Source organism: Narcine bancroftii, chromosome 13 (assembly GCF_036971445.1).
Source record: "Narcine bancroftii isolate sNarBan1 chromosome 13, sNarBan1.hap1, whole genome shotgun sequence".
In the NCBI taxonomy this organism is placed as follows: domain Eukaryota; kingdom Metazoa; phylum Chordata; class Chondrichthyes; order Torpediniformes; family Narcinidae; genus Narcine; species Narcine bancroftii.
This window is the reverse complement of record NC_091481.1, coordinates 62,339,924-62,360,273: the sequence shown is the minus strand read 5'-3', so window position 1 is coordinate 62,360,273 and position 20,350 is coordinate 62,339,924. Positions and strand designations below refer to the sequence as shown.

Here is a 20,350-nt window from a genome sequence, read left to right as displayed (position 1 = left end):
TTACAGGGAGAATTCTCCAGATTGGCCGAGGGAATGTGCAAACTCCACACAGGGCAGTGCCTGGAGTCAGGATCGAACCGGGGTCACTGTCCTCATGAGACAGTAGCACTAAAGACTGCCAGCTGTTCTTTGCTGCCATGCTGCTTGCAACTAACAGTGTGGCCTACTCAGTGTGGCCTACTCAGTGTGGCCTACTCAGTGTGGCCTACTCAGTGTGGCCTACTCAGTGTGGCCTACTCAGTGTGGCCTACTCAGTGACCCCCGGTATCCAGCTCTTAACGACTACCTCTGGATCTGCTGATTTCTGCTCACCCCCCACCCCACCGCCGCTCTGACACTGCCGAAAATTCATTGCGGCCTGCTGTTCAACCACCGACTCGCCGTCCGGTATGTGCCATGTCACTTTTTTTTTTAATGCGCTCGCTCCCCCTAACGTGGCTATGCCCCAAGTCCATCTTGGAGAGTATGACACTTGTATCAGTGTCGGACTTCATATAAAACTGTTTAATTTTCTGGCACTGGACTTTAATGTCATATGTGGCTGATGAGCTTTGGATTCCAGGTCCCTGTTTTCAGCGACAACCAACAAGCGCGTACACTCAGTTTTCCCCGACTTGTTTTATACCCAACCACCAACTGGTTCATACTGTAGTTTACCCATGGACCCAGTCCAGACTATACATTATGAAAGGTTAAAAATGGCCGCAATCCAAAGGGTTAAATTCCTCCATAAGCATTTTCACCTCTTCTTTCATCTCTCCATCTTCTGTTTAAGGGCAAGCATTACGCATTTGCACCTGTCCAGTTGTTTTTCTTTTGCGATTGTAACAGAGTTGTGTTAATATTAATCTTTAATTTAATGTCTTAGTATAATTAGTTATGGGTGGACAGGGACACACACAGGTCTCATCACATTTACAGATACACCATTGCACTCAGAGAGAGAGAGAGAGAGAGAGAGAGAGAGAGAGAGAGAGAGAGAGAGAGAGAGAGATCCTTTCGGAGTCACCGAGACTGGAAGAACAAGACCGCAATGGAACAGAGGTGGGCCTTAATCGATTCCAGCTGTTCCTGAACCTGGTGGGTGCGAGTCTCACGGCCCCACACCTTTTTCCTGATGGCAGCCGCGAGAGCAGAGTGGGTGCTGGGCGGGGTGGGTCCTTCACAATGCTGCTGCTCTCCCACGGCAGCGTTCACTGCAGACGTTCTCGATGGTGGGGAGGGTTTTGCCTGTGATGTCCTGGGCTGTGTCCACCACCTTTTGCAGGACTTTTCACTCAGAGGTATTGGTGTCCACATACTAGGTCGCTAATGTGGTAGAGTTCTAGCACAGAAACAGGCCATTTGGCCCATCTTGTCCATTCTGACTTTTTGCCTACGTCCACCTCATATATCCTTCTAAATCTTTCCTATCCACATACCTATCCAAATGTCTTTTGAACACTACAATTGTCCCTGCTTCTACCAACTTCCTCTGGCAGGTCGTTCCATATACAACATCTCACCTTCAATCTGGGCACCCACTGACTGGATGGCATGAACATTAATTTCTCCATTTTCCATTAACCCCACCCCCCTTATTCCTGATGTCACATTTCCACCAGTCTCTCTCTCTCTCTCTCCCCTTTTCCCTCTGTCTCCTTGCACAAAGCCAAAATCAACTCTCACCTTTCCTCTTATCACATCCAATTAGCACCCTTTGTTGGTCTGGACTCCTCCCCCGGCCAGTCGTTGGCCTTTATTCTGATGCCTCCCTGTTCATGGCTTATACCTTGAAGAAAGGGTTAGGCCCTTATCTCCCATGGACTCTGGGAAACTAGCCAAGTTCCTCCAGTGTTTCTGTGCACTTTAACCATATACCCACCACTCAGGTCCTGATTTATTCCTTCCTGACCTCACCTTATATCTGTGCCCTCCAGCTTCAGATACCCTTGACCACTGAAAAAAAAAGACCATTCACTTTTAATTTTTTTTTAATTGGGTGGCATGGTAACAGGCCATTTCAGCCCATGTGCCCGTGCCGCTCAATTACACACAAGTAACCTGGTACAGTGTGAGTAATCCGGAGCCTCTGGGGAAAATCCACAGAGGCACGGAGGGAATGTACAAACTCCTTACAGACAGCGCGGGATTCGAGCCCAGTCCCAATCGCTGGCGCTGTTCCAGCGATGCGCTAACCACTAACAATGCCTTTCTCCAGACTACTCATCATTCTCCCAATCTCTATCAGGTCACCTCCTCAGGCCTATCTAATCTCTCCTCACTACTCAAGCCCTACTTGAGGTAACATCCTCGTGAATGTTTCTGCACCATTTTCAGTTTCACAGCGTATTTTCTGCATTCTATAGTTTGTGCTGCTTTCCGTGCTTCTGCCACTCTTGTGAACACTGGCAAACAGCCCATTAGGCCCTTCTTGTCTGTGCCAGCCATTATTTTGCTAGTCATATTGCCCTGCTCCCAGAACATAACCCTCCAGACCTCTCCCATCCAATTTATTCTTAAAGCTTAAGATCGAGCCCATATTCACCACATCAGAAGGCAGCTCATTCCACACTCCCACTGAGTGAAGTATTTCCCTCCAAACCAGTGGTTCCCAACCTTTTTCTTTCCATTCATATCCCACTTTAAGTAATCCCTGTGCCATCGGGGCTCTGTGATTAGTAAGGGATTGCTCAAGGTGGGATGTGGGTGGGAAGAGAAGGGTGAGAACCACTGCTCTTGACCCAATTGTTACTGAAATATTTGGCTTGAGAAAAATTGTCATTGGCCCATTTCCTTTGGAGTTCTGAAACCGTGCACATAACGAGTCAATGAGGGACGATTAAAACAGTGGTTTTCAGACTTTTTCTTTCCACCTTAAGAAATCCCTTACTAATCACAGAGCACCGATGGCACAGGGATTACTTAAAGTGGGATGTGAGTGGAAAGGAAATGGTGGGGAACCACTGCCCTAAACGTTCCCCCTTTCAGCTTAGAACTATGGCCTCTCGTATTTATCTCCCTCAATCCAAGTGGGAAAAAGTCTATTCGTATCCACTCTGTCTATACCTCTCATAATCTTCCAAACCTCCATCAAATCTCCTCTCATTCTTCTTTGCTCAACTCCTTTAAGGTGAGTTTGGACATTTCACCTCCAGCCTCTGCTATATGTGGCACATTCGTGTTTGATCTATGAACATATCAGCGGACTGAGGGATCACAGTTCACCTTGCTATCAACCTGCCATATGTCCTGAAAACAATAAGATGAATTGTTTGAAGAATGAGATTTTTCTCCTGAATGAGTTTAACAAGCAAAGGTTTATTCCTCACCTCTATTTACTCTTGAGGTGAGGGCAATTAGGAGAACGCCACAGTGGGTCTGACTCGCATGAAAGTCGGACTGAGTAACAGGGGCAGACTTAATCGGGTGGGTTTTTGAAGCAGTCTCCCCAAATTAATCTGTGGGGATCCCTCCAATTGGCTACGTACTGCACCTGGCTTGAATGTGTACCAAGTGTCAGAACTGGGGCGCTGGGGTGGGGGGAGCTTCCTGTTTGCATCAGAGGTTCGGATCTGGAGTTCGGGTTGCCAATGGTTTGGACAGGAGTCTGCAGGAGCACTGGTGGGGGGGAGCGAATCCGCAGATCCTCGGTGACTCGGTGGGGGGGGACACTACTCTCTTTTGCTTCACTTTCCCTGTAAGTGGCACCAGGCAATCTGTCTCTAAAGCTAATTTTGTGTTATATTCCACCTGTTTTATTACATAACGCTAAAACATACAAAACATAAACTTTTATCATGGTTGATCATCTCTTCAGCGCAGTTGACCAACCTTATTCTCCTTTCTACCGTGAATGATCTAGGGTATCTCACTCATGTGGTTCCTCTCCCAGCTGCATGTCACTGGGGACTTGAGAGATGAGATAGGCTGAGTGGTGACCTTATGGATGTGTACAAAATCAAGAGTTGCACAGATAAAACAAATGGTCACAATCTTATCAAAAAAAAAACTAGAGGGCATGGGTTCAAAGTGAGAGTTCAGAGATTGAAAGGGGAACTGGGAGGGGGGGCGGGCGACATTTCTACATGCAGGGTGGACAGATATGTTGAACGAGCTGCCAGAGGCAGAGACCATTGGTGTCATTAGGGGGCTGTGGACTGCATCAGGTGGCACCATCACAGAGGGTGACACCAAAATGAATGTCTATAAATTTTTTGTGCAGAGTTTCACCAGAAATTTATTGTTTTTAATAAAAATATCCCTGTCGTTCGTTATAACAGTAAAAACATTTTTCGTAAGCCCAGCTGACACGTATCAATACACCTACGAGGCTAAAACTCGATCCTCATTTACTTTTTGAACCTTCTAACGTGCTCCGGTCAGAGCTGTTGTTATTCCCCAATGACAACGACACTTCGAATCGCGTGGTTTCGTCTGCGCGCGCTACCAGCTCGCGCTGTTCTCGTTGCTGCAGGTGTTTTTTTACAATCGCTGCTTTTGTCAAATGTTCTGGTGTTTTAGCTACAATGTTGTGGTCGTTAGTATTTGTACATTTTATTGTTTTCTTTTCGAATTTTCACTTAAACCACATGAAACGATGTAAATGTAAATATATTGTGGCCGTGCATATGATATTGTAATCTAAAGGTGTAATTTTAATTTTTCTGATTGTTTATCTCACTACTTTTGCCGGTACATTTGGTGATCTATGGGAATTACAATTCACAAATAACATTAGTACAAAAGACATTACTAAGAATTTTTTTTTGACATACAGCACGGTAACAGGCCTTTCCACCCATGAGTCCGTGCCGCCCAATTTACACTTATTAACCTACACCCCCTGGTATATTTTAAACGGTGGGAAGAAACCAGAGCCCTCGGAAAACGTACAAATTCCTTATAGACAGCGCAGGATTTGAACCCTGGTCCGGTCCCAATCGCTGGCACTGTAAAGGCGTGCACTAACCGTTACACCAAACCGTGATGCCCCAGGATTCAGAAAGAAGTCCATGGTGAGGGGTGACACCATGAGTTCCCGCACTGGGTGACACCCAGGGGTGCAGTGCTAATTTTTGAGGTGCCGGAGCTCACCAAAAGCGGCAACAGAGGCGGCAGATCGGCCCCAGGAGGTGCCGGGTTAGCACTCCCGTGGGCTCCAGCGTCACCGCACCCCTAGTGACACGACTGGAGGGGATAGGTATGAGTACAAAAGTTTAAAGGAGATTTAGAGAGGGACAGCGTTTTGAGGGGTGTGGGCAAAATTCAGGCAAATGGGAAAAGCTCAGGTGGGCAATTTGGTCACTATGGACATTATGCTGAAGAGCTTGCTGCCACGTGGCAGAAAAGTTCCCATGAACTTAAGAGCTCACACACATCCATTGTACAGAGGTTTTTAGCAAATTCCAATAAAATAAAACCTTCATCTAACAGCAGACACCATTACCTATCCTATGCTCTGTAATAATTACAAACAATGGGATCTTTTTTTCACTCAATGAAATAGGTAATTAAGAGTTGGAACTGTAATGTGTAATTACAATTATTTTCTTGCCAGTTAAAGTTACAGCAGTCTATTTTGGGAATTACAAGGAAAATACCCTTAACAATATCACTGAAGAGTTAAGGATTGTATCCTCGGTGAGAGAACGAATTGTTTTGTGTAACGTGCATCGAGATTCCACAGAACTCTTCTGAAGCAGGGAACCTCATTAAAACATGTTGTCGGGGAGTCACGTGATTTTGAGGAGAGAGTAGCGGCAGAGAAACGGAGCTCCAGGGAAAACAAGGTGAACCCAAGGGAAAAAAAAATGGCCAAAAAATATTTTGTTTAAAAAAAGTACCAGAAGAAGCAAACATTAAGAAGGGATAAGAAGGATACCTTAAATGAAATCCCGATTCCAGTGCCCCGCGACGATCAAAAGCAGCGACCTCGTGGTGGTGAAGATGGCGGAGTCTGCCTGAGGCATCTGCAGGTGAAGAAGAAAAAGGCAGAATCGCGACCCTACCCCGCTGGTAGACGGGCCGACCTAGATTGCCCGCCTGAGATCTTGAAGGTGCCGGGTTACACACAGTGAAGGGCCCGGAAAAGAGCGCAGGCACCGCCGCAGAGGAGACAACGCCTGCGCTGCCAGGTGAGCCCCATGTTTGGAGGGGCCGAAAGGCCGAAGGCGGCTTCAGCTTGGGAAGGGGAGGTGAGGTGAAGGGAGGCTTAGGTGGCATCGACACCCCCGCAAACTCCCCGCTGATAGCCCAAAGGGAGCAGAGAAAAGGCAAAGGTAGCTCCACAAAAGTGACCCTGCTTGTGAAGCAGGGCGAATGTCGCGAACGGCGGCGATGGTGCAGATGACTCCAAGCCTGTGCTGGGGGCGCCAGGTGAAGAGGATGTCCTGACACCACTGAGAGAGAGAAGAGAAACCGGACAGAAAGAAAGAGAGGGGTTGGAGCCTTTCATGAACAACATTAAAGCAATTATGGAGAATGTGGTGGAGGCTTCAGAAAGCGGAATAAAGAAAGTTTTAAAAGGGAATTGGTCTTCCAAAACCCTGAAGGTAAACCCTCTTGGGGAGAAGATAGAAGGAGAAATTATATAAAAATGGAATCCTAAATCAATAATCCTAAAAAAGACAACCCTATACTAAACCACATAATTCAACGTGGCAAAATATATTGGGTCAAAAGTAGGATTGTCCCCAAAACACCCCTAACCCAGAATAAATTATTTCCTTTGACCATGAGTAACAAGATCCTGGACACCTGGTGCCAGAAAAGGATCAAATGTTATGAGATGGGGCAGCTCATGTCATCCGAGCAATTAAAAAACAAATTTGATTAATCAAATAAGACCTTCTTCTGCTATCTTTAATTTTTTTTTTAAGGAACAAATTCGGCCCATCTATGGTCTGCCATGTGCAGTGACGTGGAGGCTCTAATTTGAAAGAGGATCACACATAAATTCATCTCTGCTATGTATCTCCTGTTCCAAAATGAGGTCCCGAAACCGGGTCTCCATAAATCGAGGCAAAGATTAGGAACGATGCTGGTCCGACCAATGTTGGGACGACACGACGGCAGTCATTAATGCCAGATGTAGGCTGGTGCTATATAATGTCTTGCACTAGCCGCAAAAAATTACACGAGGTAAAAACCAGAAACCTCAGAATTGTGTTTTAGATGCGGCATGGAGACAGGAACCTTTGCGCACTCCACCTGACTATGCACCAAGGTGAGACCCTTTCAGGTAGAGTTAAGGGACGTTTTGGAATAAGTTACAGGGGTGCAATATCCACAGGATCCGGCGCTGTTCCTGTAAGGGGGATATTGTGCACGTAAGTCCGAGTTGGGCCAAACACCAAATTCTATTTGTCGACGTTTCCTTGGCCAGGAAATTCATAACGGTTACCTGGAAATCTGACTCACAACTAAGCATGGAACAGCGTTCCCCTGGAGAAAATTATTTATAATTTAAGAGGGAGATATGATACGTTCATTAAGGTGTGGTAGCCATACTTGCGATACATTGAAACGCAACCTTCCCAAGGCCTTTATCAGAAGGAAACAGTGGACAATAGGCTCCTGGAATACTGAGAACAAGGAGATCATTTGAAGGCCCCCCCCCCACCCGCTTCTTTTTTTAAAATGTATTTGTCTTTGTTAATGTTGGGGTGGGAGGGAGGATGAAGAGTGGGGAGGAGGGAGAAACAAAAGAGATGGTATAAAATGATCTGCAAGAGGATTGATCCCCTATAATGCTTGTAAAGTGCAAGTCTGTAAAATTATAAATAAAATTTTCAAAAAATAAAATGTTGTTGGATGGAGGTCAGGAAAGAGGTGTAGGTGCCACCAGACTCCCACCACCAGGTTCAGGAACCGCTGCTCTCCTTTCACCATCAGACTCAACGACAAACTCAGACTCATTTAAGGACTCTTACGTTCACTTTATTGATTTTTTTTTCTCTCTATATTACACAGTCAGTTTGTTGACATTCGTTATCCATTTACAGTCCTTTTATTTGTTGACATGTTTTACGCTATGTACAGTTTAATTTTTTTGCACTACTAATTAGTGGTGATTCTGCGGGAAAAAGGGATCTCAGGGTTGGATATGATGTCATGTATGTACTCTGACAATATATCTGAATCATATTGCTGTATGCTGAGAGTGTGCAGAGGGCAAGATAGATTAGGGTAGGTAGTGTCCCTGGGGGCTTCTGTAACTCTGTCAAACTATTTGCTGAGGAACTCAGACAGCCAGGCAGCACCTGCGGAGAGTCGATGTTGCGGATCAAGACCTTTCAACATCCACTCCCCATTTCTCCCCACAGCACCTTTCAGCTACTCCCATGATGAAAGAGATACAGGAGTACCAGAGCCAGCACTCAAAACATGGAGGAACTTGGCCAGACTCACAGCGACCGTACTGACGTATCTGGCCTGAACCTTTCCTCAAGGTATGAGTAAACAAAGGGTTCTATTCCCTTCTCACAATTTCTCCACCTCCGCTGCATCTGTTCCCAAGATGAAGTCTCCCAGTCCAGATCATCTGAATTGTCTGCCTTCTTCCACAAACGTGGCTTCCCCTTTACCACCACCAACTCAGTCCTCATCCACATCTCCTCCACTTCCTGCTCCTCTGCCTTGGCCCCCACTGCACCCAGATGCCACAAACGTAGGAGTCCCCTTGTCCTCACCTACTACATCCTCTGGAATTTCTGGTCCTTACAACTGGATCCCACTACCAGGCACATCTACCCTTCACTGGCATCTGTAGGGACCACTCCCTCATTTGGATTCATCAATCGCACCCCCCCCCCACCAGCACCTTTCCCCATGGCTGCAGAAGGACAGGAGGAGCCATGCTTGCACTCACACCTCTCCCTCTCCCACCCACCTCCCACAACCACAGTTCGGGGCCTCAAACATGCCTTTCATTGAAGCAACTCTTCACTTGTGTATCCACAGGACTGCTTTACTGCATCTACTGTGTCCTTTGTGGCCTTCTCTACGTCAGAGAGGCTGGACACCGATAGATCACTTCACTGAGCACCTTCGATCTGTCCACACCAGTGACAGATACCTCCCTAGGGCCAACCATTTCAGTTCTGTGTCCCACTCCCATCCTCACATCTGTCCATGACTATCCCACCAAGACCAACAATAAATTGAAGGAACACCACCTGATTTTCCATCTGGGCACCCTCCAGCTGGATGACATTAACATCAACTTCTCTGGTTTCTGCTAACCTGCTCTCCTTTCCCTCTTCCTTCCCTTTCCCCCTGTCTTCTTTCCCTCAGCTCCTCTGCCCCTTCCCTCTCTATTCACCCTGCCATCCTTCCTCCCCCTGCTCGCTGCTGTGCCATCCCTCCCTTCTCCACATATTACCTCCTGCCTTTGCGACCGTGCTCCTCCCAGCGCACCTCCCCTTTTTCCCTTTATATTCAGGTACCTGCCGATACTTTTCCATACCTGATGAAGGGCTCAAGCCCAAAATGTCAGTTCTGTATCTTAATCTTTGCTGTATAAAGGACACTGTCTGACAGGCTGAGTTTCTCCAGCGAAACAAAGTCGGGTGTCAAACTTAAAAACTGGGGGGGAAAAGGGGAAGAGTGGGAGGGAGAACAACAGACAAAATATATTAATTGGATATGATAAGAGAAGAGGTGAGAATTGATTTTGGCTTTGGGAAGAAGACAGAGAAAAAAGGAGAGAGGGAGAGATAGAGATAGACAGACAGACACAGTTCAGAGAGACAGAAATAGATCTAGAAGGAGATGGGGGAAGAATATTGGGGGTGGGGGGGGGATTAACGGAAACCAGAGATTCACTGCCCACTTCCCATGAATTTAACTTTAGACAGACAGCACGGTAACAGGTCATTTCAACCCACAAGTCCGTGATGCCCAATTCACACCCCATCAACCTACCCACCCCCCTCTCCCGGTTCATTTTGAGCAGTTGGAGAAAACCCACACAGACACAGGGAGAACATACAAACTCCTTATAGACAGCACAGAATTCAAACCCATCTGGTCCCAATTGCTGACCCTGTAAGGGGGTTGCGCCAACCGCCAATGTCATAAACATGTTGCAAAATGTGTTGTTTTGTGGCAGCATCACAGTGTAAACATTTATATATACCACCTCGCAAGATAAAAAATAGTGCAAGAAAAAAAAGACAAAATATGGTTCATTGTTCATTCAGGAATCCGATGCCACTGAGAGCTCGTCTTCAGGCTCCTGGACCTTTTCCCCGATGGTAGCAGAGTGAAGAGGGCATGGCCTGGGTGGTGGTGGGTCTTTGAGGATGGAGGCTGCTTTCTTAAGACCCCTGCCCCTTGGAGATGTCCTCGACAGAGAGAAGTCTGGTGCCCGTGATGTCGCAGGCCAAGTTAACAACCCTCTGGAGTGTTTTCTTGTCTTGCACGTTGGCACCTCCTCACCAGACAGTAAGAACGCCGAACTAAATGAACTGCTTCTTCCAAACATTTACCACCTTGGTAAATCAGAAGCAGCGCCAAAGTCAGGAGACTAAAATATTTTTTAAATTATATACTCCCACGTATTTGGTACAGTTTGATTTTTAAGGCATATTGAAAAATACATGATTGGTACTGCTTCTGAAGTTTATAAAAACCACACTCACATTGTTGAGACTCTATAAAGCACTGGTGAGACCTCACTTGGGAGAACTGTGTCCAGTTTTGGGCGCTGCATTTGAGAAAAGACCCGTTGGCGTTGGAGAGGGTTCAGAGAAGATTTAGTGGAATGATACCAGGAATGAAAGGGTCAGTAAATGAGGAACATTTGTTGACTCTTGGTCTGTACTCATTGGAGTACAGAAGGATCAGTGTGGTTCTCATTGAGGCATTTTGAACACTAAAAGGCCTGGAAAGAGTGGACGTTCCAAGGATGTTCCCCATGGTAGGGGATTCTAGAACAAGAGGGCATAACTTCAGGTGAAAAGGTGTGGAAAAATTTCTTTAGTCAGATGGTTTTGAGTCTGTGGAACTTGTGGCCACAGGCGGCTGTGGAAGCGTGTATTTAATGCAGAAATTAACATGTATTTGTGTAGTCAGGACATCAAGGGTTACAGGAAGAAAGCCGGGAAGTGGGGCTGGGTGGGTGGATGGGTCAGGTCATGATTAGAATGGTGGAGCAGATTCAACGGGCTGACTTCTGCTCCTCTATCTTGTGATCAACATACTATTCCGGAATGTGGCGCACAATCTGGATCTTGGATCTTTGCTCGTTCAACAACACAAAGGTTTCGGGCTGATATGAGGGGGATGGCCAAGGCAAGGTGGTCCATCAGCCGGTCAAACCCACGCCTGCCTTCCTCCAGTGAGCAGCTGACAAATATAAATGCTGGATACACTCAGCCAGTGCAACAGCAGGGGGGGAGTTATGAGAATTACGGCTGCGTGCACACTTGACAGTAAATTCCCTCTGTTAATTCTTGATTTTATTTGCACCACATCCATTAAGTTGAGATACTGCAATCTATTATTATTACTGTAAGCAGTAAAAAATAATAATAAATATTAAATATGTAGCAAAATTTCTGTCAGATCAAGCTACTATGGGAGTACTTTTTCAATCAATCACTGATCTTCCTTCCCAAAGGTCAAGCTCTGAGCAGAAGATGGGCAAGTTCTTGGATCTTCTCCCTCTCCTGGTAAATGTAGATTTGAGTGTCCCATAGCATGTTGACCAAAATGGAATTATCGACCTCATCCAGCAGTACTTCAGTCTTCAGCTGAGAGTTCAACCTGGAAAGAAGCGTCAAATCAGAGAAGTACCTGTTCGCCACAAACGCGTGGATCTCCCAGTGGCCACCCATTTCAATTCACCAGCCCATTCCCTTGTCTGGCATGTCTGTCCATGGTCTCATGCACTGCCGGACTGAGACCACCTGAAAACGGCAACTGGGGAGATGACAAATCATCTTCTGTCTGGGCACCCTCTAACCGGATGGTTTTAACATAGACTTCTCTGTTCAACTTCCCCCTTCCCCTGCTCTTTCTTTTCCCCCCCCCCCCACTCCCCCCTTTTCCCTCTGTCTCCTTTCACAGAGCCAAAATAAATTCTCACCTCTCCTCTCATCATATCCACCTTTTCACAGTTGATCTGGACTTCTCCTCTGGCCAGTCTCCAATCTTTATTCAGATGCCTTCCTGTTTTTGCTTATACCCTGAAGAATATCTTGACCTTCTATGGGCGCTGAGAGACCGGCTGAGTTCCTCCAGCATTTACTGTGTGCTTTTACTACAATCACAGTGTCTGCAGACTTTCGTGTTTTACTCCAATCAAATCTAGCCAATAAACTCATTAACTCAGTGTCTCTCCACCTTTGCAATGGGAGAACATTTACCAGCAAACTACTAGTATTCTGGTAAAATTTTACTGTGCATATTTTGAGCTCTGTTCACCTTAATTGGCAATTAATCAAAAGAGAAAGGACATCCTATCCAACGTCCTAACACACCGAGTCACTAATTCAATGTATATAGGAAGCTTCTTCATGTGGCAATGGAATCATAAATTCTTTTCTTCGTATTGATTAAGAATTAAATACAGTAAAATCCTCATTAACCTGAATTCAAGCAGCCTCAAACAACCGGCAAAAAAAATTGCAGAAAATAAATAGGTTAAAAAAAATTTAAATTGGCTCCCCTAGCGGCTAGTTCGCCAATCCACGCAACAGGAAAATTCACTTATCTGGCATCTGCCAATCCCCAGGGGTGCCAGATACCGTGAGTTTTACTGTTTTATCCCCAGGCACTTGGGATAATTCATCTTCTCTTCTTCAAGATGGATGACCAGCATCTCTACACAGCTTCATCCATATTTCTTCTTGAATTTGTATAATTAAATCCTGTCCCCACTTCAATTTAGGTTTATCCAGATCTTTCTTTTCCTTTATTTCTTGTAATTTATTATACATAGTAGTTATAAATCTTCGAATAGTGAAGGCATCTGTGATAACATATTCAAATTGACTATGCTGTGGGAGTCTCAAGTCCATTCCTATTTGTGATCGTAATTGATAATACACAAATATTGTATTTTGTAATATCCCTTATTTCTCCTTTAATTGAATAAATGTCATGAATATTGAACCTCTAAAACAATCTCGTATTTTCTGTATATATTTTTCATACCGATTCTCAAATAAAGAATTATTCATTGTAAATGAAAGAAGATGATTTTGTTTTAAAGTTAATTGAGCCAACCGATCATTCCTTATACCTCTTTCCACATGTATCCCGTTCCATATTCAAAACAACTGTTTTAAAATTGGTATTTCTTTTCAACCTTTAAACATTTCGTAGTTCCATTGATACAATATTTGGTCTGGACTTTCTTCCCCTATATTATTTATCTCAGTTTTTTCTTCCCTTTAATACCAAGAAGACAAAAATCTCAATTGAGCTGCCCTAAAATAATTTTTTTAATCTGGTAATCTCAAACCTCCTTGATCTTTTTTTCCATGTCAACTTTTCCTCTCCATAGAAACTCCCTAATTTTCTTATTTAATCGTCTAAAAAAAACATTTCAGGCACCTGAATTGATAATGTTTAAAATGAGTATTGAATTCTAGGAAAAATATTCATTTTAACACAATTCACCTGCACTATTAACATTACTGGTAATTCCTTCCATCATTTTAGATCTTCCTTCAATCATTTTATAAGATTGTAACTAATACAGTCAATGTTAGATATCAAATGGTTCAATATAAATTTTTTTTTACATCAAATGTATTACACACCTAAGAAGTTGAATAAATTCAACCCAAATTTTTCTACTCAATGTTTTAGATGTTAAAAAAAAAGTTGGTAATTTCTTGCATTCAGTATGGTTATGTGAAAAGGTAAAAAGATTTCTGGAAAGAATTATGTGTTATGTTAGAAAAGATATTAAAAGTGAAGGTTAAATTAGATCCAAGAATTTATTTTGTTGGGTTATATGTTGAAGACATTAAGTTGGAACTAGATAAATATAAAAAGAGATTTTTGAGTCTAGCAACAGCAAAAAAGTGTGTAGCTAAAATGTGGAAAATGGAAAGAAATGTAAAAATAGAAGAATGGTTTAATGAAATAAAATACTGTCTCCTATAGAAAAAAATTACTTATAATATGAGAGATGGTTATAATAAATTTTGTCAAATTTTGGAGCCATATATGAGATTTATGAATATAGACTAATCCAGACATTTTAATCCAATCCCCCCCTTGAAAATATGGTATTATGGTATTATTAATGTGGTTATAATTATTATGATGAATATGTTCTTTTTCTTTTTTTTCTATCTTTTCTTTTCATATCTGCAGGGGTTAGGGATGGTAGGAGGGCGAAAATTGAAAATTATTTAGTGACTAATATGTAATGACATTGCAAGTTCATTTGAAATGTATGAAAGATACTAATAAATAAAATTTAAAGACAAAAAGACAATTGAAACACATTGTGAACTGCAAGACTGAGGCTCATTGATCCCAGACCGGTGCGACCGTCGTCAATAATAATGCTTTGGCTTCACTAATTAAGTAAGATGCATACCTAAAGTATGGGATGTCCACCATTTCACACCAAGCTCGGGCTCGATCCACTGCTCGACCATCAGAATCAGTGCACTAAAGAGCAAAAGATAAGGTTCCCTTAATGCTTGTCTGCATATTTATCAGTCTTTGTTCTCACCCCCACAACTTTCATTGATGCACCACATTTAATACCAGCAATTATCCAAAAACCACAATGTCCGGGCAATAGAACAATGAGGAAAGGAGTAAAAGACGAGACGCAACGCTGGAGAAACTCAGTAGGTCAAACAGTGGACTTTATAGAGTGAAGATAAAGATACAAAACCAACATTTCGGGCTTGAGCCCTTCATCAAGGTAAGGAAAAATAGCGGCAGGCATCCAAACAAAAAGGAAGGGGGAGAAGGGCAGGGGGAAGAACATGGTTCCAAAGGCAGGAGGCAATAGGTGGATACAGGATGGAGGGCACAGCAGCAAGCAGGGGGAGGGGGGGGATGGCTCTGTGAATGGAGAGGGAATATTCCATGGAGGTGGGGGTGGGGTGTGGGGATTGGTGGGGAAGGATGACATCTTCCCCTCTCCGCCTCCCTTATGGACCACTCCCTCCGTCACTCCCTCGCTCACTCATCCCTCCCCACCAATCGCCAGCCCCACCCTCTGTCACCTTCCCCTGCAACAACAGCACCAACATCTCCTCCCTCACCACAGTTTGGGGCCCCAAACAGGCCTTTCAAGTGAACTCGTGTGTCCGCAGGAGTGATCTACTGCATCCGGAACTCCCTTTGTGGCCTTCTCTACATCGGAGAGACTGGGCGCAGACTGGGAGATCACTTTGCTGAGCACCTCTGCTCTGTCCACATCAGCGACAGGGATCTCCCGATGGCCAACCACATGAATTCTGTGTCCCACTCCCATACTCACATATCTGCTCATGGCCACCAAGTCCACCTGTAAATTGGAGGAACAGCACTCAAGTTTCCCTCTGGGCACTCGCCAGCCCAAAGGCACTAACATCAACTTCTCTGGTTCCTGCGACCTGCTCCCCATTCTCCCTCCCTTCCCCATGTTTTCTTTCCCTTAGCTCACCACCCCCTTCCCCACCTCTGCATGCTGCTATCCCCTCCTCCTCTATCCACCTATTACCACCTGCTCTTCCCCACTCCACCTTTTTGTTTGGTCGCCTGTCTACATTTTGCTCATACCTTGATGAGGCATTCAAACCCAAAATGTTAGCTATGTATCCTTATCTTGGCTATACAAAGTACTCTGTTTGACCTGCTGTTTCTCCTGCTATGAGCCCAGAGGACCCCAAAACCCAGCAGCAATAGATATTCACCAAGACAAATGGTTACTTAAACAAAAGTTGCTTTTAATTATCTTTAAACATGAAAACAGGATCAAACTTTAACTTATCACTATTATCTTACTTGACCTAACTTAACCCCCTTCTAATTCTAAGCGCATGTGTATGTAATGTGTGTGTTAAGTTCAGAAAGGTTCTTTGGTTCACAGTCTAATCTCACTTCTCGTTCCTCCAAGTTCACTGGTTGCAGGCAATTCTTAGACTGTGCACAGAATTTAACATGTATAATGTTCACCAGGCTTTGGTGCTCGAAAGGTAAATGGTTACCGCTCAGGAAGCTTCTTGTCAGTTTTTAGAGAGAGATGTGCTGTTCCAGGACATCCACAACTGATGTACTTCCATCAGCCACTCCAGTGTCTTGCTGATGAAACTTCTCCAGATGATAACCTCTTTCCTTCAGGACACCATAGAGTTCTTTTTTGTTTCTCTTATTCCAAGTAAAACATTAGACAGCCAGTCCTCTCCTCTCGCATGAACCACAAGGGCTTCGACCAGGCTGTCTTCCAAAAGCTTCCCAGCTTGTCCTGTTTCAGTTAAATGATCTCTGCTTGTCTCTCTCTCACACTCCGAGACTGAGAGAAAGCCTGTTTGGCTCTCTCTGCTTGCAAAACCACATGACCCTCTTACAACAACAAGTCTCCTGCAGACCATAGCGGCTCCAGCCTGTTCTTTCATCTGTTGTCTTGATAAACAATAATCCATTAGTGACGTCTTTTGAGCACTCTTCAAAGCTCTTGCAAAAAAAGTGTGAGAAGCCACTATGTCTCCAGTATTTCAAATAAGACCTGTTTTAAAGTGTTTGCATGTGACCTACTCTAACAAACCTTTCCCAATTAATCTCCCAAAAACATATCTATATACTCTGTCACACTCCAGCGCTGTGTTTTTACCATGAGGAAAGAAGGTACATTTTAAAAGACATCCTTGAAGAGAGAGAGCGAGAGAGAGATAAAGTCTTGGAAGTAAATTCCACAACTTCGATTTTGTTCTTGATGAAGGGTTCCAACTCGAAACGTCGACCATTCTTTTGCTCCCTTTGGTACAACTTGACCTGCTGAGTTCTTCCAGTCTCTTGTGTGCCCAAAGTTACAAAGGTTCAAGGCAATGTTTGGTGATGTCAGACCTGGGTTTTGCATATTCTGACGGCTTTGAGAGGTTCAAAGTGCCAGGAATGAATAGTGTGATGGGGAGATCCTGTGGCAAACTGTGATTGCATTCCTAGCAGGGATTCAGGCAAAACTGAAACACAAAACTAAGACAAAGGGATAAAAATTCATACAAGCAGGGAAAAAAGGCAAGGCCGGGTTTGTTGTTCATATCTAATCTGCTCGAACTGAGTAGCTTGTGAGCTGCTGGGGTCAAGAACAATGCATAAACGTGCTGGAGAAACACAGCAGGTCATGCAGGACCCACAGGAAGCAAAAGGTGGCCAACGTGTCGGGCCTGAGCCCTTTGTCAGGAATCTGAAATGAATTTGTTTGGTTTTGGTGGGAGAATATTTTGAGAATTTTCCTTTTGTTTTGGCATCAAATTGACAACCTTGTATAACTTATAACTCATTTATTTAATCAGCAATATTGGTCTTTGTAGTAAGACAGCCAAACACCTATAACAAACCCAGGAACAAAGATTGTGAAAATAAGCGTGCATGTTACTCACACAGTCCACCACCATCTTGCCCAGCTCCCGAGCACCAAAGACCGTTTTAGCCAACTCCCAAGGATTTGAAGGACGAAAGACATCAACGGAGGATACAGGCACCTGTGGCGGTTTTCCTGTTCCGAGCGATACCACAACACCAAGCTTCTTCATCTGACTCTCTCCGCCCTGCAAATCAAACACATTTCAAAATTTTTTTTAAAAAAGAAGAGGAAGCTGTGTCGAAAACTATGACTGCGGCAATTATTGTTGCGGGCAATGTCAGCAAGTTGTTGGACGGTTATGGTGAGCACCAGCAACCGGGGTTCGAATCCAGTGCTGCCGTAAGGAGTTTGTACGCTCTCCCCGTGTCTGTGTGGGTTTCCTCCAAGCACTCCAGTTTCCTCCCCCGTTCAAAAATGTTCCGAGGTTGTAGGTCAATTGGGGGTGATTGGGCGGCACAGGCTTGTGGGCCAAAAGGGCCAGTTACCATACTGTATATTTCTTTAAAATAAACAAGATTTCCAATGGTAATTTCAAATGCATTAAAATCAGCGATTTGGACATCTTGATTGCATCTTGTTGACCGTTTTAACAGACTGTGATACTATCCACAGAAGGCTGGTACAATATTGTCAATTAAAGACTCTTAAAAAGGCACATGGATGCAAGAAAAACAGAAGGTTATGGGTGTGAAGTAGAGAAAAATTAGATTGTTACTGAGTAGGTCAGCACAACATCATGGACTGAATGGCCTGTACTGTGCTGTAATGTTCTACGTCCTCAGATTTTATTATATTTCTGCACTGAACAAAAGAAAGGTAAAATGAGGACGAGGTCCCTTTGGATGCGATGACTTTTCTGCCAACTATAGTCGTACACAAGAGAGATTTTTTTTAATCCAGCAAATGCTGGAAATTTAAAATAAAAACTCTTTGTTCTCCAACTGCTTCTATTCCCACAGATTATTCTCTTTCGACAGAAGCAACCAAATGTTTTATAGACAACGTTCAGGCAGCAGGAAGAGCCAAATTTCAGCTCCTGGATACGATTCCGTCCCTCCTTGCATTTTGCATGCAGGAAAATACTGAAGAATCCTAAAATCCGAACTGCTCGGGGATTGGGTCAGTGCAGATTTTTGGGATTCTCAGGCAGTACTTTTAAAATTCAAATTTGAGTAGAAATAAAGAAGAGATAAATTTTGATAGTTTGTTCATTAGCAAATTCAGCGTGCTTCATTTATCAAAACGAGCAGTTTTAAAGAAAAATAAAGTCAACAAGCGTTGTCGCTTGTGGCCGCTGCACATCTGTGGGGTGCACGGACACACACAAATTTTAAAAGTTTGAGAGTTTTCGAAAAGTCCGGATTCTCAGATGGTCCAGATTTCTGGCCTTCAACTGCAGAAATAAAAACAGAGGATACACACCTTCCTCTTCAGACTCTGATTGTATTCATGAATTTCAGTCAAGGCGTCCAATGTTGGATTATTCGCCAGGAGCCCCCCATCCAGAAAGCGGCCCATGGGTCGAAAGTAGGTAGGAGCCGCGCCGCTGCATCGAGCTGCACACCACACTAACTGGTCTGTGGTGGAGACAGATGACAACATTGGGGCAACAGATAAGCAGGAAAGCTGCGGGCGCTGGAATCTTGAGGAGACAACGAGCTGCAGGAGGGATTCAGTGCGCCTATCTGTTATTTTGGTACCAGATATGAGGAGAACACCACCCCCCCACCCACCGTTGAGAAGGAGACGGTATGGGGAAGGTGACTGTGGCAGCGGACCAACGAGGGGCTCAATGGCTAAGGGACCCGCACAGGCTGCGGGTGACTTGCGGGACGGGGGACCCAAGCAGGCTGCAGGCTGCTGGAGGCTGGCTCATGGGCATCAGGTATCGGAGCCGGGATTCGAGAGCAAGAAGGGCACCCAAATGGGGCCTGAAGGCTTCCTGATCATGTCGGAGACTTGGATCTGAAATTCGGTAGCCAATGGATTGAACCGGAGTCCGTGAGGCAGCAGTGGCTACATTAGCACTGGAGTCGAATTCACAGATGCTCAGTGATACTGAAGGGACTCTCTTTGGCTTATCTTTCTCCCATACTGTAAGGGGAGCAGCAGGGTGACAGTAATGGCAAGGCTTTGTCTGCCTTACGGCTGCCAGAAGGTAATCTTGTGTAATATTATCAGCTCGTGACAAGAAAGGAATCTTGAAAAAACATGGAAATATGAACTCTCTCTCTCTGACACTCAGAAGCTTTATTGTATACATTCTCTGACAATAAACTTTCTTGATTTCAAGAAATGCATATTTTATGAGCAAGGCACTAAAATGCCTTCCTTTACCTGCAGGCTGGGTGAGAGCCTGAAATTGTGCTGTCCGCATGTATGGTGGGTCACGTTGCAATTCTGGTGCGTTGTAGTTACGGAACAGATGAAGTTCTCCAGGATGTCGATCTGCAAGAGTTCCAGTCACCATGACTCTAATGGTGGATGAGGTAAGGAAGATGCAGAGAAGAATAACAAATATAAGGAAATTGTCTCGGTCTAGACCAAAGCAATTTTCACCCATTGAAAATTCAGGCGTCTGTGGGATGGACTGCGGGATGGATGGTTGATGACTATGGGGCGGGTGACTGCGGTGAGGGGGAGGTGGGGGGGACAAGGCCAGACAGATGCAGGGGTGGGTGGCTGCGGGGAGGATGTGCGGGGGCGGGAGTCTGGGGGATGGACTAGATAACTTCTGTTCCCTTTTTGCACGAGTTGCCGTTTGTTCATGCACACTGTGTCCGGACAAACAAAAAGATAACAAGGCTCTAATTACCAACC

At 44.6% G+C, this 20,350-nt stretch overlaps 1 protein-coding gene and 1 long non-coding RNA gene across 8 annotated transcripts in view; one reads left to right on the top strand and one right to left on the bottom strand.

Moving 5' to 3' along the window:
• Positions 1-7,909: 7,909 nt before the first annotated feature.
• The window catches only part of pla2g6 (phospholipase A2, group VI (cytosolic, calcium-independent)), a 72,460-nt gene continuing 60,019 nt past the window's right edge, over positions 7,910-20,350 (bottom strand). For 6 of the 7 annotated variants that reach the window (XM_069909434.1, XM_069909432.1, XM_069909439.1 and 3 more), the window contains 5 exons: positions 19,868-20,004; positions 18,953-19,107; positions 17,547-17,714; positions 14,546-14,619; positions 7,910-11,751 (listed from right to left, as the gene is read on the bottom strand). In XM_069909434.1, coding sequence (XP_069765535.1) covers positions 11,607-11,751; positions 14,546-14,619; positions 17,547-17,714; positions 18,953-19,107; positions 19,868-20,004 — 679 coding nt within the window. In that variant the 3' untranslated portion in view covers positions 7,910-11,606. Of the gene's footprint in view, positions 11,752-14,119; positions 14,311-14,545; positions 14,620-17,546; positions 17,715-18,952; positions 19,108-19,867; positions 20,005-20,350 lie in introns of those variants that run through there. The other variant, XM_069909438.1, reaches the window with a different exon arrangement.
• LOC138748748 (uncharacterized) lies at positions 8,008-13,717 on the top strand. Its single transcript, XR_011348233.1, has 3 exons — positions 8,008-8,096; positions 8,307-8,432; positions 11,606-13,717. It is a non-coding gene; the product is annotated as an uncharacterized lncRNA (long non-coding RNA).